The 12,968-nt window shown below is 47.2% G+C and overlaps 1 protein-coding gene and 1 long non-coding RNA gene across 5 annotated transcripts in view; one reads left to right on the plus strand and one right to left on the minus strand.

Annotated features, from left to right (window-relative positions):
• Positions 1 to 10,772, plus strand: part of kif23 (kinesin family member 23) — a 59,686-nt gene extending 48,914 nt beyond the window's left edge. For all 4 annotated transcript variants that reach the window (XM_082957481.1, XM_082957483.1, XM_082957482.1 and 1 more), the window contains 3 exons: positions 724 to 805; positions 7,241 to 7,311; positions 8,172 to 10,772. In XM_082957481.1, coding sequence (XP_082813607.1) covers positions 724 to 805; positions 7,241 to 7,311; positions 8,172 to 8,187 — 169 coding nt within the window. In that variant the 3' untranslated portion in view covers positions 8,188 to 10,772. The remainder of the gene's footprint in view (positions 1 to 723; positions 806 to 7,240; positions 7,312 to 8,171) is intronic.
• The window catches only part of LOC145858677 (uncharacterized), a 215,904-nt gene that overhangs the window by 61,008 nt on the left and 141,928 nt on the right, over positions 1 to 12,968 (minus strand). The window lies entirely within an intron of this gene.

The following is a 12,968-nucleotide window of genomic DNA, read 5'->3' on the forward strand; positions in this document are numbered from 1 at the left end:
TACTGACTGGTTCTCTCATGCTCAACCTTTTCTTCTTTTAAAGCTATCTGTGATCAACACATGTTTCATGTGAAATCCATAGATTAGGGCCTAATGAATTGAATTAACTGATTTTCTTTACATGAACTAACTCAGTCAAATCTTTTAAATTGTTGCATTTTATATTTTTGTTCATTGTACATTCAGGCATACATAGTGTATTCACACCCCTTCACTTTTTCCACATTTTTGATAGGTTGCAGCCTTATTCTGAAATGAATTAATTTGTTTTCCCCTCATCAATTAACACACAATACCACATGACAAAGCGAAAAACAGGTTTATTCAAAATAAAAAATAAACTGAAATTACATTTACATAAGTATTCAGACGCTCCCCATCCAACCTGACAGAGCTTGAGAGGATCTACAGAGAAGAATGGGAGAAACTCCCCAAATACAGGTGTTGCCAAGCTTGTAGCGTCATACCCAAGAAGACACGAGGCTGTAATCGCTGCCAAAGGTCCTTCAATAAAGTACTGAGTAAAGGGTCTGAATACTTATGTAAATGTCTTATTTCAGTTTTTTATATATATATATTTTTTATAAATGTGAAAACATTTCTAAAAAAATATAATTTATCTTGGGTCACATAATGCTAGTTTTGTGACGCGTAGCTCAGAACGATAAGGGTGAAGATCAGTGATTCTGATGTTGATGTCAAACACTCACTGTGTTCCTCCAGCCGTAAGAGAAGGTCATCAGAGGGCAACACTGCCCAGGGGGGCGACCGCATGGAGGGAGACTGGACAGATGTGGAGACCAGGGTAAGAGACAGGATTCACTCCCTACACTGGCTATTGTACTGTTTTTTTGTCTGGTGGTGCCAGGTCAGTTTGTGTCGTACAACTCCTAGTGTTACGACACCTATAACAAGCCTACTGATTTTTGCTGCACTCAATGGTCTGGAACCTGAATCATTATGTCTAGGGGGCCCTAGGCCTTGTTGACTGGTCTGGAACCTGAATCATTATGGCTAGGGGGCCCTAGGCCTTGTTGACTGGTCTGGAACCTGAATCATTATGGCTAGGGGGCCCTAGGCCTTGTTGACTGGTCTGGAACCTGAATCATTATGTCTAGGGGGCCCTAGGCCTTGTTGACTGGTCTGGAACCTGAATCATTATGTCTAGGGGGCCCTAGGCCTTGTTGACTGGTCTGGAACCTGAATCATTATGTCTAGGGGGCCCTTGGCCTTGTTGACTGGTCTGGAACCTGAATCATTATGGCTAGGGGGCCCTAGGCCTTGTTGACTGGTCTGGAACCTGAATCATTATGTCTAGGGGGCCCTAGGCCTTGTTGACTGGTCTGGAACCTGAATCATTATGTCTAGGGGGCCCTAGGCCTTGTTGACTGGTCTGGAACCTGAATCATTATGGCTAGGGGGCCCTAGGCCTTGTTGACTGGTCTGGAACCTGAATCATTATGGCTAGGGGGCCCTAGGCCTTGTTGACTGGTCTGGAACCTGAATCATTATGGCTAGGGGGCCCTAGGCCTTGTTGACTGGTCTGGAACCTGAATCATTATGGCTAGGGGGCCCTAGGCCTTGTTGACTGGTCTGGAACCTGAATCATTATGGCTAGGGGGCCCTAGGCCTTGTTGACTGGTCTGGAACCTGAATCATTATGGCTAGGGGGCCCTAGGCCTTGTTGACTGGTCTGGAACCTGAATCATTATGGCTAGGGGGCCCTAGGCCTTGTTGACTGGTCTGGAACCTGAATCATTATGGCTAGGGGGCCCTAGGCCTTGTTGACTGGTCTGGAACCTGAATCATTATGGCTAGGGGGCCCTAGGCCTTGTTGACTGGTCTGGAACCTGAATCATTATGGCTAGGGGGCCCTAGGCCTTGTTGACTGGTCTGGAACCTGAATCATTATGGCTAGGGGGCCCTAGGCCTTGTTGACTGGTCTGGAACCTGAATCATTATGTCTAGGGGGCCCTAGGCCTTGTTGACTGGTCTGGAACCTGAATCATTATGTCTAGGGGGCCCTAGGCCTTGTTGACTGGTCTGGAACCTGAATCATTATGTCTAGGGGGCCCTAGGCCTTGTTGACTGGTCTGGAACCTGAATCATTATGTCTAGGGGGCCCTAGGCCTTGTTGACTGGTCTGGAACCTGAATCATTATGGCTAGGGGGCCCTAGGCCTTGTTGACTGGTCTGGAACCTGAATCATTATGGCTAGGGGGCCCTAGGCCTTGTTGACTGGTCTGGAACCTGAATCATTATGGCTAGGGGGCCCTAGGCCTTGTTGACTGGTCTGGAACCTGAATCATTATGGCTAGGGGGCCCTAGGCCTTGTTGACTGGTCTGGAACCTGAATCATTATGTCTAGGGGGCCCTAGGCCTTGTTGACTGGTCTGGAACCTGAATCATTATGTCTAGGGGGCCCTAGGCCTTGTTGACTGGTCTGGAACCTGAATCATTATGTCTAGGGGGCCCTAGGCCTTGTTGACTGGTCTGGAACCTGAATCATTATGTCTAGGGGGCCCTAGGCCTTGTTGACTGGTCTGGAACCTGAATCATTATGGCTAGGGGGCCCTAGGCCTTGTTGACTGGTCTGGAACCTGAATCATTATGTCTAGGGGGCCCTAGGCCTTGTTGACTGGTCTGGAACCTGAATCATTATGTCTAGGGGGCCCTAGGCCTTGTTGACTGGTCTGGAACCTGAATCATTATGGCTAGGGGGCCCTAGGCCTTGTTGACTGGTCTGGTACCTGAATGAATGTGTGCATTTGTGAGAAATCGGTGTATGCGCCTAGGTGTCGAATATATTTACGACGGCAACATTGCCTTGGCCCAGGGCGACGGCAACATTGCCTTGGCCCAGGGCGACGGCAACATTGCCTTGGCCCAGGGCGACGGCAACATTGCCTTGGGCGTCCAAGCAAATTATTATTTGTAAATATGGTGACGAAGAGACACACGTACGAAAAGGGAAAATTCCAAAGGCATCCAAACCAACCCAGCAGCCTCGCTGCCACCAAACCAACCCAGCAGCCTCGCTGCCACCAACCCAACCCAGCAGCCTCGCTGCCACCAACCCAACCCAGCAGCCTCGCTGCCACCAACCCAACCCAGCAGCCTCGCTGCCACAAACCCAACCCAGCAGCCTCGCGGCCACCAAACCAACCCAGCTGCCACCAACCCAACCCAGCAGCCTCGCTGCCACCAACCCAACCCAGCAGCCTCGCTGCCACCAACCCAACCCAGCAGCCTCGCTGCCACCAACCCAACCCAGCTGCCTCGCTGCCACCAACCCAACCCAGCAGCCTCGCTGCCACCAACCCAACCCAGCTGCCTCGCTGCCACCAACCCAACCCAGCTGCCACCAACCCAACCCAGCTGCCACCAACCCAACCCAGCTGCCACCAACCCAACCCAGCTGCCACCAAACCAACCCAGCAGCCTCGCTGCCACCAACCCAACCCAGCAGCCTCGCTGCCACCAACCCAACCCAGCAGCCTCGCTGCCACCAACCCAACCCAGCTGCCACCAACCCAACCCAGCTGCCACCAACCCAACCCAGCTGCCACCAACCCAACCCAGCTGCCACCAACCCAACCCAGCTGCCACCAACCCAACCCAGCTGCCACCAACCCAACCCAGCAGCCACCAACCCAACCCAGCAGCCACCAACCCAACCCAGCAGCCTCGCTGCCACCAAACCAACCCAGCAGCCTCGCTGACCTCTGATCCTCTTAATTGGCAGCACCTGATGTGCTTATCAAAAATGCCTTCCTCACCATCTTAAATAAGCATGCCCCTTTCAAGAAGTTTAGAACCAGGAACAGATATAGCCCTTGGTTCTCCCCAGACCTGACTGCCCTTAACCAACACACACATTTCCTGTGGCGTTCTGCATTAGCATTGAACTGCCCCCGCGATATGCAACTTTTTAGGGAAGTTAGAAACCAATACACACAGGCAGTTAGAAACGCCAAGGCTAGCTTTTTCAAACAGAAATTTGCTTCCTGCAAGTCAAACTCTAAAAAGTTCTGGGACACTGTAAAGTCCATGGAGAATAAGAACACCTCCTCCCAACTGCCCACTGCACTGAGGATAGGAAACTCTGTCACCACCGATAAGCCCACTATAATTGAGAATTTCAATAAGCATTTTTCTACGGCTGGCCATGCTTTCCACCTAACTACCCCTACTGCATTCAACAGCACTGCACCCCCCACAGCTACTCGCCCAAGCCTCCCCCATTTCTCCTTCTCCCAAATCCAGACAGCTGATGTTCTGAAAGAGCTGCAAAATCTGGACCCCTACAAATCAGCCGGGCTTGACAATCTGGGCCCTCTCTTCCTAAAATTATCTGCCGAAATTATTGCAACCCCTATTACTAGCCTGTTCAACCTCTCTTTCGTGTCTTCTGAGATTCCCATAGTTTGGAAAGCAGCTGCTGTCATCCCCCTCTTCAAAGGAGGTGACACTCTTGACCCAAATTGCTACAGACCTATATCCGTCCTACCCTGCCTTTCTAAGGTTTTCGAAAGCCAAGTCAACAAACAGATTACCGACCATTTCGAATCCCACCGCACCCTCTCCGCTATGCAATCTGGTTTCAGAGCTGGTCATGGGTGCACCTCAGCCACGCTCAAGGTCCTAAACGACATCGTAACCGCCATCGACAAGAAACAATACTGTGCTGCCGTATTCATTGACCTGGCCAAAGCTTTTGACTCTGTTAATCACCACATCCTCATCGGCAGACTCAGTAGCCTTGGTTTCTCAAACGATTGCGTCGCCTGGTTCACCAACTACTTCTCTGATAGAGTTCAGTGTGTCAAATCGGAGGGCCTGCAGTCTCTATGGGGGTACCACAGGGTTCAATTCTTGGGCCAACTCTTTTCTCTGTATACATCAATGATGTCGCTCTTGCTGCTGGTGAATCTCTGATCCACCTCTACGCAGACGACACCATTCTGTATACTTCTGGCCCTTCTTTGGACACTGTGTTAACAACCCTCCAGACGAGCTTCAATGCCATTCAACTCTCCTTCCGTGGTCTCCAACTGCTCCTAAATACAAGTAAAACTAAATGCATGCTCTTCAACCGATCGCTGCCTGCACCTGCCCGCCCATCCAGCATCACTTCTCTGGACGGTTCTAACTTAGAATTTGTGGATAACTACAAATACCTGGGTGTCTGGTTAGACTGTAAACTCTCCTTCCAGACTCACATCAATCATCTCCAATCCAAAGTTTAATCTAGAATTGGCTTCCTATTTCGCAACAAAGCATCCTTCACTCATGCTGCCAAACATACCCTAGTGAAACTCACTATCCTACCAATCCTTAACTTCTTCGATGTCATCTACAAAATAGCCTCCAATACCCTACTCAACAAGCTGGATGCAGTCTATCACAGTGCCATCCGTTTTGTCACCAAAGCCCCATATACTACCCACCACTGCGACCTGTACGCTCTCGTTGGCTGGCCTTCGCTTCATAATCGTCGCCAAACCCACTGGCTCCAGGTCATCTACAAGACCCTGCTAGGTAAAGTTCCCCTTGTCTCAGCTCGCTGGTCACCATAGCAGCACCCACCTGTAGCACGCGCTCCAGCAGGTATATCTCTGGTCACCCCTAAAGCCAACTCCTCCTTTGGTCGTCTCTCCTTCCAGTTCTCTGCTGCCAATGACTGGAACGAACTACAAAAATCTCTGAAACTGGAAACACTTATCTCCCTCACTAGCTTTAAGCACCAGCTGTCAGAGCAGCTCCCAGATCACTGCACCTGTACATAGCCCATCTATAATTTAGCCCAAACTATTACCTCTTCCCCTACTGTATTTATTTATTTTATTTATTATTTTGCTCCTTTGCACCATATTTATATTTTAACTTTGAACTTTCTTCAAATTATAATTCTACCATTAGTGTTTTACTTGCTATACTTCATTTACTTCGCCACCATGGCCTTTTTTTGCCTTTACCTCCCTTATCTCACATCATTTGCTCACATTGTATATATACTTATTTTTGTCTACTGTATCATTGATTGTATGTTGTTTTATTCCATGTGTAACTCTGTGTTTTTGTATGTTGTCGAACTGCTTTGCTTTATCTTGGCCAGGTCGCAGTTGTAAATGAGAACTTGTTCTCAACTTGCCTACCTGGTTAAATAAAGGACTTGTTCTCAACTTGCCTACCTGGTTAAATAAAGGACTTGTTCTCAACTGGCCTACCTGGTTAAATAAAGGACTTGTTCTCAACTAGCCGACCTGGTTAAATAAAGGACTTGTTCTCAACTTGCCTACCTGGTTAAATAAAGGACTTGTTCTCAACTTGCCTACCTGGTTAAATAAAGGACTTGTTCTCAACTGGCCTACCTGGTTAAATAAAGGACTTGTTCTCAACTAGCCGACCTGGTTAAATAAAGGACTTGTTCTCAACTGGCCTACCTGGTTAAATAAAGGTGAAATAAAAAATAAATAAATAAAATCAACCAGGCTCAGCAACTGGACAAGGTTTCTGCTGCCCCCTGGGGGATGGAGTGTGGAACTGTGCTAACACCACTACCTGCTACATACCACTATAGTCATTGTCACGCTTTGGCCTGTGAATGACCATAGGACAATGACCAAGACCGTACAATCATATCTGGTACCAGGCTGCCATCACTGTAGGGAACACAGTAAGGTACAGGTAACTGCCGAAACAATTTGAGTCAAATAGGGATACAAAGTATATCGAAAGCAGGTGCTTCCACACAGGTGTGTTTCCTGAGTTAAGCAATTAACATCCCATCATGCTTAGGGTCGTGTATAAAATGCTGGGAGGCCATTATTTTGACTCCCATGGCTATAGCATGACTATTCCCCCATCCACAGGGCACGAGGGGTCACCGAATGGCTGAATGAGCATAAAAAGAGTGTTGAAACCCATATATACCATGGCAGTCTGTCACCAGATCTCAACTCAATAGAAGACTTTATTGGAGATTCTGGAGCGGCTCCTGAGACCAGTTTTTATACCACCATCAACAAAACACCAAATGATGTGGAAGAATGTTGTCTCATCCCTCCAACAGAGATTCAGACACTTGTAGGAATCTATGCCAAGGTGGATTGAAGCTGTTCTGCCTCGTGGTGGCTCAACGCCCCCTATTTAAGACACTTGATGTTAAAACATTTTTGACCCGTTAGCTGTGGTTAACCATTCTAGAAGCTTCCACATTGTGTGTTCTGTGTTCCAGTGTTCTATGGCTGTGGAGATGAGGGCTGGGTCCAACCTGGGTCCAGCCTACCAGCACCATGGACATCAGAAGTAAGTATGATGTCTTCCATAGGTTTTATTCGACAAATGCCTATGTGTGAACTTTCGGGGTACACGGTTTCTGAATTAATACACAGGAGTGTACAAAACATTAGGAACACCTGCTCTTTCCATGACATCGACTGACCAGGTGAAAACTATGATCCCGTATTGATGACACCTGTTAAATCCTCTTCAATCAGTGTAGATGAAGGGGAGGAGACGGGTTAAAGAAGGATTTTTAAGCCTTGAGACAATTGAGACATGGATTGTGTGTGTGTGTGTCATTCAGAGGGTGAATGGGCAAGACAAGATATTTCAGTGCCTTTGAACAGGGTTTGGTAGTAGGTGCCAGGTGCACCGGTTTGTGTAAAGAACTGCAACGCTGCTGGGTTTTACATGCTCAACAGTTTCCTGTGTGTATCAAGACTGGTCCACCACACAAAGGACATCCAGCCAACTTGACACAACTGTGGGAAGCATTGGGGTCGACATGGGCCAGCATCCCTGTGGAACGCTTTGACACCTTGTAGAGTCCATGACACGACGAAATGAAGCTGTTCTGAGGAGGAAAAGGGTTGGAACTGTTTTGTACACTCCGGAAGCATTGGAGTCAACATTGGCCAGTGGAACCTTAGAGTCCACGCTCCGACAAATTGAGGCTGTTCTAAGGGAAAAGTGGAGGGGAGGTGCAACTCAATATCAGATGTTCCCGTGTTTGGTGTGTTCCCGTGTTTGGTGTGTTCCCGTGTTTGGTGTGTTCCCGTGTTTGGTGTGTTCCCGTGTTTGGTGTGTTCCCGTGTTTGGTGTGTTCAGCGCATCAGGTAGATGTTTCTAAAGTGAGTAACTGTTGTGTTGTTTTTGTGTTTTAGACGCAGAAAGCCCTGAAGATCCTGTCTGGGCTGCTCTACCCCCTCCCTCCCTCTGTCCTCAACCCTCCTTACCCCCTCCCTCCCTCTGTCCTCAACCCTCCTTACCCCCTCCCTCCCTCTGTCCTCAACCCTCCTTACCCCCTCCCTCCCTCTGTCCTCAACCCTCCTTACCCCCTCCCTCCGTCCTCAAACCTCCTTACCCCCTCCCTCCCTCCTCAACCCTCTTACCCCCTCCCTCCCTCCGTCCTCAAACCTCCTTACCCCCTCCCTCCCTCCGTCCTCAAACCTCCTTACCCCCTCCCTCCCTCCGTCCTCAAACCTCCTTACCCCCTCCCTCCCTCCGTCCTCAAACCTCCTTACCCCCTCCCTCCCTCCGTCCTCAAACCTCCTTACCCCCTCCCTCCCTCCGTCCTCAAACCTCCTTACCCCCTCCCTCCCTCCGTCCTCAAACCTCCTTACCCCCTCCCTCCCTCCGTCCTCAAACCTCCTTACCCCCTCCCTCCCTCCGTCCTCAAACCTCCTTACCCCCTCCCTCCCTCCGTCCTCAAACCTCCTTACCCCCTCCCTCCCTCCGTCCTCAAACCTCCTTACCCCCTCCCTCCCTCCGTCCTCAAACCTCCTTAGCCCCTCCCTCCCTCCGTCCTCAAACCTCCTTAGCCCCTCCCTCCCTCCGTCCTCAAACCTCCTTAGCCCCTCCCTCCCTCCGTCCTCAAACCTCCTTAGCCCCTCCCTCCCTCCGTCCTCAAACCTCCTTAGCCCCTCCCTCCCTCTGTCCTCACCCCCACGCGGCTGGTGTGCAATAGCTAACACTCTGGAAACGTTTTATTTTTTAATCTTTAGCCTTAGTAACAACTATTTAAACATTTCCCATTTGCTTTTTTTATATATATGAAAAACTGTGTATGAACACTACCGTTAAAAGTTTGGGGTCACTTAGAAATGTCCTTATTTTTTAAAGAAAAGCAAAAAGATGTCCATTTTAAAATGTGTATTACTAACTTCACAGAACAGAGCAAACTGGTTCTAACCAGAATAGAAAGAGTGGGAGGCCCCGGTGCACAACTGAGCAAGAGGACAAGAACATTAGAGTGTCTAGTTTGAGAAACAGACGCCTCACAAGTTCTCAACTGGCTGCTTCATTAAATAGTACCTGCAGAGTTGCAAAGAAAAAGCAATTTCTCAGACTGGCCAATAAAAATAAAAGATTAAGATGAGCAAAAGAACAGACACTGGACAGAGCAACTCTGCCTAGAAGGCCAGCATCCCGGAGTCGCCTCTTCACTGTTGACGTTGAGACTGGTGTTTTGTGGGTACTATTTAATGAAGCTGCCAGTTGAGGACTTGTGAGGCGTCTGTTTCTCTCACTAGACACACTAATGTTCTTGTCCTCTTGCTCAGTTGTGCACCGGGGCCTCCCACTCCTCTTTCTATTCTGGTTAGAACCAGTTTGCACTGTTCTGTGAAGGGAGTAGTACACAGCGTTGTACGAAATCTTTCTCGCATGGAATAGCCTTCATTTCTCAAAACAAGAATAGACTGACGAGTTTCAGAAGAAAGTTCTTTGTTTCTGGCCATTTTGAACCTGTAATCAAACCCACAAATGCTGATGCTCCAGATACTCAACTAGTCTAAAGAAGGCTAGTTTTATTGCTTCTTTAATCAGAACAACAGTTTTCAGCTGTGCTAACATAATTGCAAAAGGGTTTTCTAATGATTAATTAGCCTTTTAAAATGATAAACTTGGATTAGCTAACACAACGTGCTATTGGAACACAGGAGTGATGGTTGCTGATAACGGGCCTCTGTGCGCCTATGTAGATATTCCATTAAAAATCAGCCGTTTCCATCTACAATAGTCATTTACAACATTAACAATGTCTACACTGTATTTCTGATCTATTTGATGTCATTTTAACCAAAAATAGTTTTTAAAATTATTTTTTTAAACAAGGACATTTTTAAGTGACCCCCTAACTTTTGAACGGTAGTGTGTATATATACATCATCAAACCGTATTTTGTAAAATATTTTAGAGATTTTGGTGTGTGGTGTGATCACATATAAAGCCAGTATTAACTGAATGCATCATGATTCAGCCAAAGATGGACTGTTGTGGTTCATAACTAACTGGGCCTGTTGACAATATAAGAAGAGTTCAATGTTTTCAGATTTACTTGTGTTTTTTTTTCTGTGATTTTATTTTTTTAGGACAGTTGTATTTTGTTACGTGGCACATGGAGGCAAGTCAGTGAAGAGGAGCGTGGTTCCAGATCTGTTTGTGCTGTGTTGTTAAATACTATAGTTATTGTGGTGTGACAATGAGCATAGGAGTTGACTAGAGCACACACACAGATCTGGGACCAGGCTAATGTTGGGATACATTTTGTTCAGTGAAATATATTTCCTCTGCTGTTTTTCTGTCTGTTTTGAAGCTAGGTTCAAGCCTTCATGTTCACTTTTAGTATGGAATCAGCTGGTATATTATATTTGACATATTTCTCTGCTCGTTTTGTAAAGATATTTTATTCTGGGTTGAACTAAACTGATCTGCACAGCTTTCATTGTAAAAGTAGTTTAGGAATTAAATTCCTTTCAAAACAACTTTTTGTGTTTTTTATTTTTATATGGAATGAGTTTTGCATGTGAAGTGTTTAATTTAGATTGTCAGATGTTTTATGGTACACAATTCTAAAGTCCTTCTGGATAAGAGCATCTTAAGTGACTAAAATGTAAAAAGTGTAAATTACATTGACCGAACAGTAGATGGCTGGACTGGATATTATAAGACTGACTGTAATTTACTGTAGAGGATCAGCTGTTCTCTTCCTGAACTAAGAATGCTCTGGAGGGAAAAGAGATTGGGGCGATGTTTAAAAACAACAACTTCCCCATCACCACAAGCGAAACCTCCCAGCCTGCAGCTCTCTAAAATAACAAAGTTGTAATACCATTGGCTTAGGCTAGCTGTAGAGCCTTCTCTCCTTACAAACCCTGCCTCCTATCCTCTCCTCTCTCCTGCCCCTGCCTCGAGCTACATGTAGTCTGAACATCTACCATTTTTCTCCTCATACTCAAAATGAACTGGATGAGCTCCGATCAACACTATCCTACCAACGAGACATTAATAACTGTAATATCTTATGTTTCACCGAGTCGCGGCTGAACAACGACACGGATAACATACAGCTGCTGGCTGGGTTTTCTGTCCTCGGCGAGAGAGGACATACAGCTGCTGGCTGGGTTTTCTGTCCTCGGCGAGAGAGGACATACAGCTGCTGGCTGGGTTTTCTGTCCTCGGCGAGAGAGGACATACAGCTGCTGGCTGGGTTTTCTGTCCTCGGCGAGAGAGGACATACAGCTGCTGGCTGGGTTTTCTGTCCTCGGCGAGAGAGGACATACAGCTGCTGGCTGGGTTTTCTGTCCTCGGCGAGAGAGGACATACAGCTGCTGGCTGGGTTTTCTGTCCTCGGCGAGAGAGGACATACAGCTGCCTACAGTAAGACGAGGGGTGGTGGTGTGTCTATTTGTCAGTAACAGCTGCTACGCAAAATCTATTAAGGAAGATCAAATCTGCAGATCAATCACATACACATGGGTGGCAGGTAGCCTAGTGGTTAGAGGAGGCAGGTAGCCTAGTGGTTAGAGGAGGCGGGTAGCCTAGTGGTTAGAGGAGGCGGGTAGCCTAGTGGTTAGAGGAGGCGGGTAGCCTAGTGGTTAGAGGAGGCAGGTAGCCTAGTGGTTAGAGGAGGCAGGTAGCCTAGTGGTTAGAGGAGACAGGTAGCCTAGTGGTTAGAGGAGGCAGGTAGCCTAGTGGTTAGAGGAGGCAGGTAGCCTAGTGGTTAGAGCGTTGGACTACTAACCCAAAGGTTGCAAGTTCAAATCCCCGAGCTGACAAGGTACAAATCTGTCGTTCTGCCCCCTGAACAAGGCAGTTAACCCACTGTTCCTAGGCCGTCATTGAAAATAAGAATTTGTTCTTAACTGACTTGCCTGGTTAAATAAAGGTAAAATAACAACATGTTTAGCAGATGTTATTGTGGGTGTAGTGAAATGCTTGTGTTTCTAGCTCCAACAGTGCAGTAATATCTAACAATACACACACACATGAATATTTGGACAAGCAATGTTGGAGTGGCATTGACTATTATACAGTAGAATAGAACCCAGTAAAGCCGTATGTAAACATCCAAAATTTACCAAGAGAATTTCCATCTGTTTTTCATAGTGCTCTATTTACCATAAGCAAACACGAAAACGCACATCCAGAGGCGGCGCTCCTAGTGGCCAGGGACTTTAATGTCGGGAAACTTAAATCCCTTTATACCTATTTTCTACCAGCATGTCACATGTGTAACCAGAGGGGGAAAAACGCTAGACCACCTTTACTCCACACACAGAGAAGCGTACAAAGCTCTCCCTCACCCTCCATTTGGCAAATCTGACCATAATTATATCCTCCTGATTCCTGCTTACAAGGGAAAAACTAAAGCAGGAAGTACCAGTGACTCAGTCAATACGGAAGTGGTCAGATGAAGCAGATGCTAAGCTACAGGACTGTTTTGCTAGCACAGACTGGAATATGTTCCGGGATTCATCCAATGGCATTGAGGAGTATACCACATCAGTTACTGGCTTTATCAATAAATGCATTGAGGACGTCGTCCCCACAGTGACTGTACGTACATATCCCAACCAGAAGCCATGGATTACAGGCAACATCCGCTCTGAGCTAAAGGCTAGAGCTGCCGCTTTCAAGGAGCGGGACTCTAACCCGGACGCTTATAAGAAATCCCTCTA

Source organism: Salmo salar, chromosome 10 (genome assembly GCF_965601325.2).
Source record: "Salmo salar chromosome 10, fSalSal1, whole genome shotgun sequence".
NCBI classification, from domain to species: domain Eukaryota; kingdom Metazoa; phylum Chordata; class Actinopteri; order Salmoniformes; family Salmonidae; genus Salmo; species Salmo salar.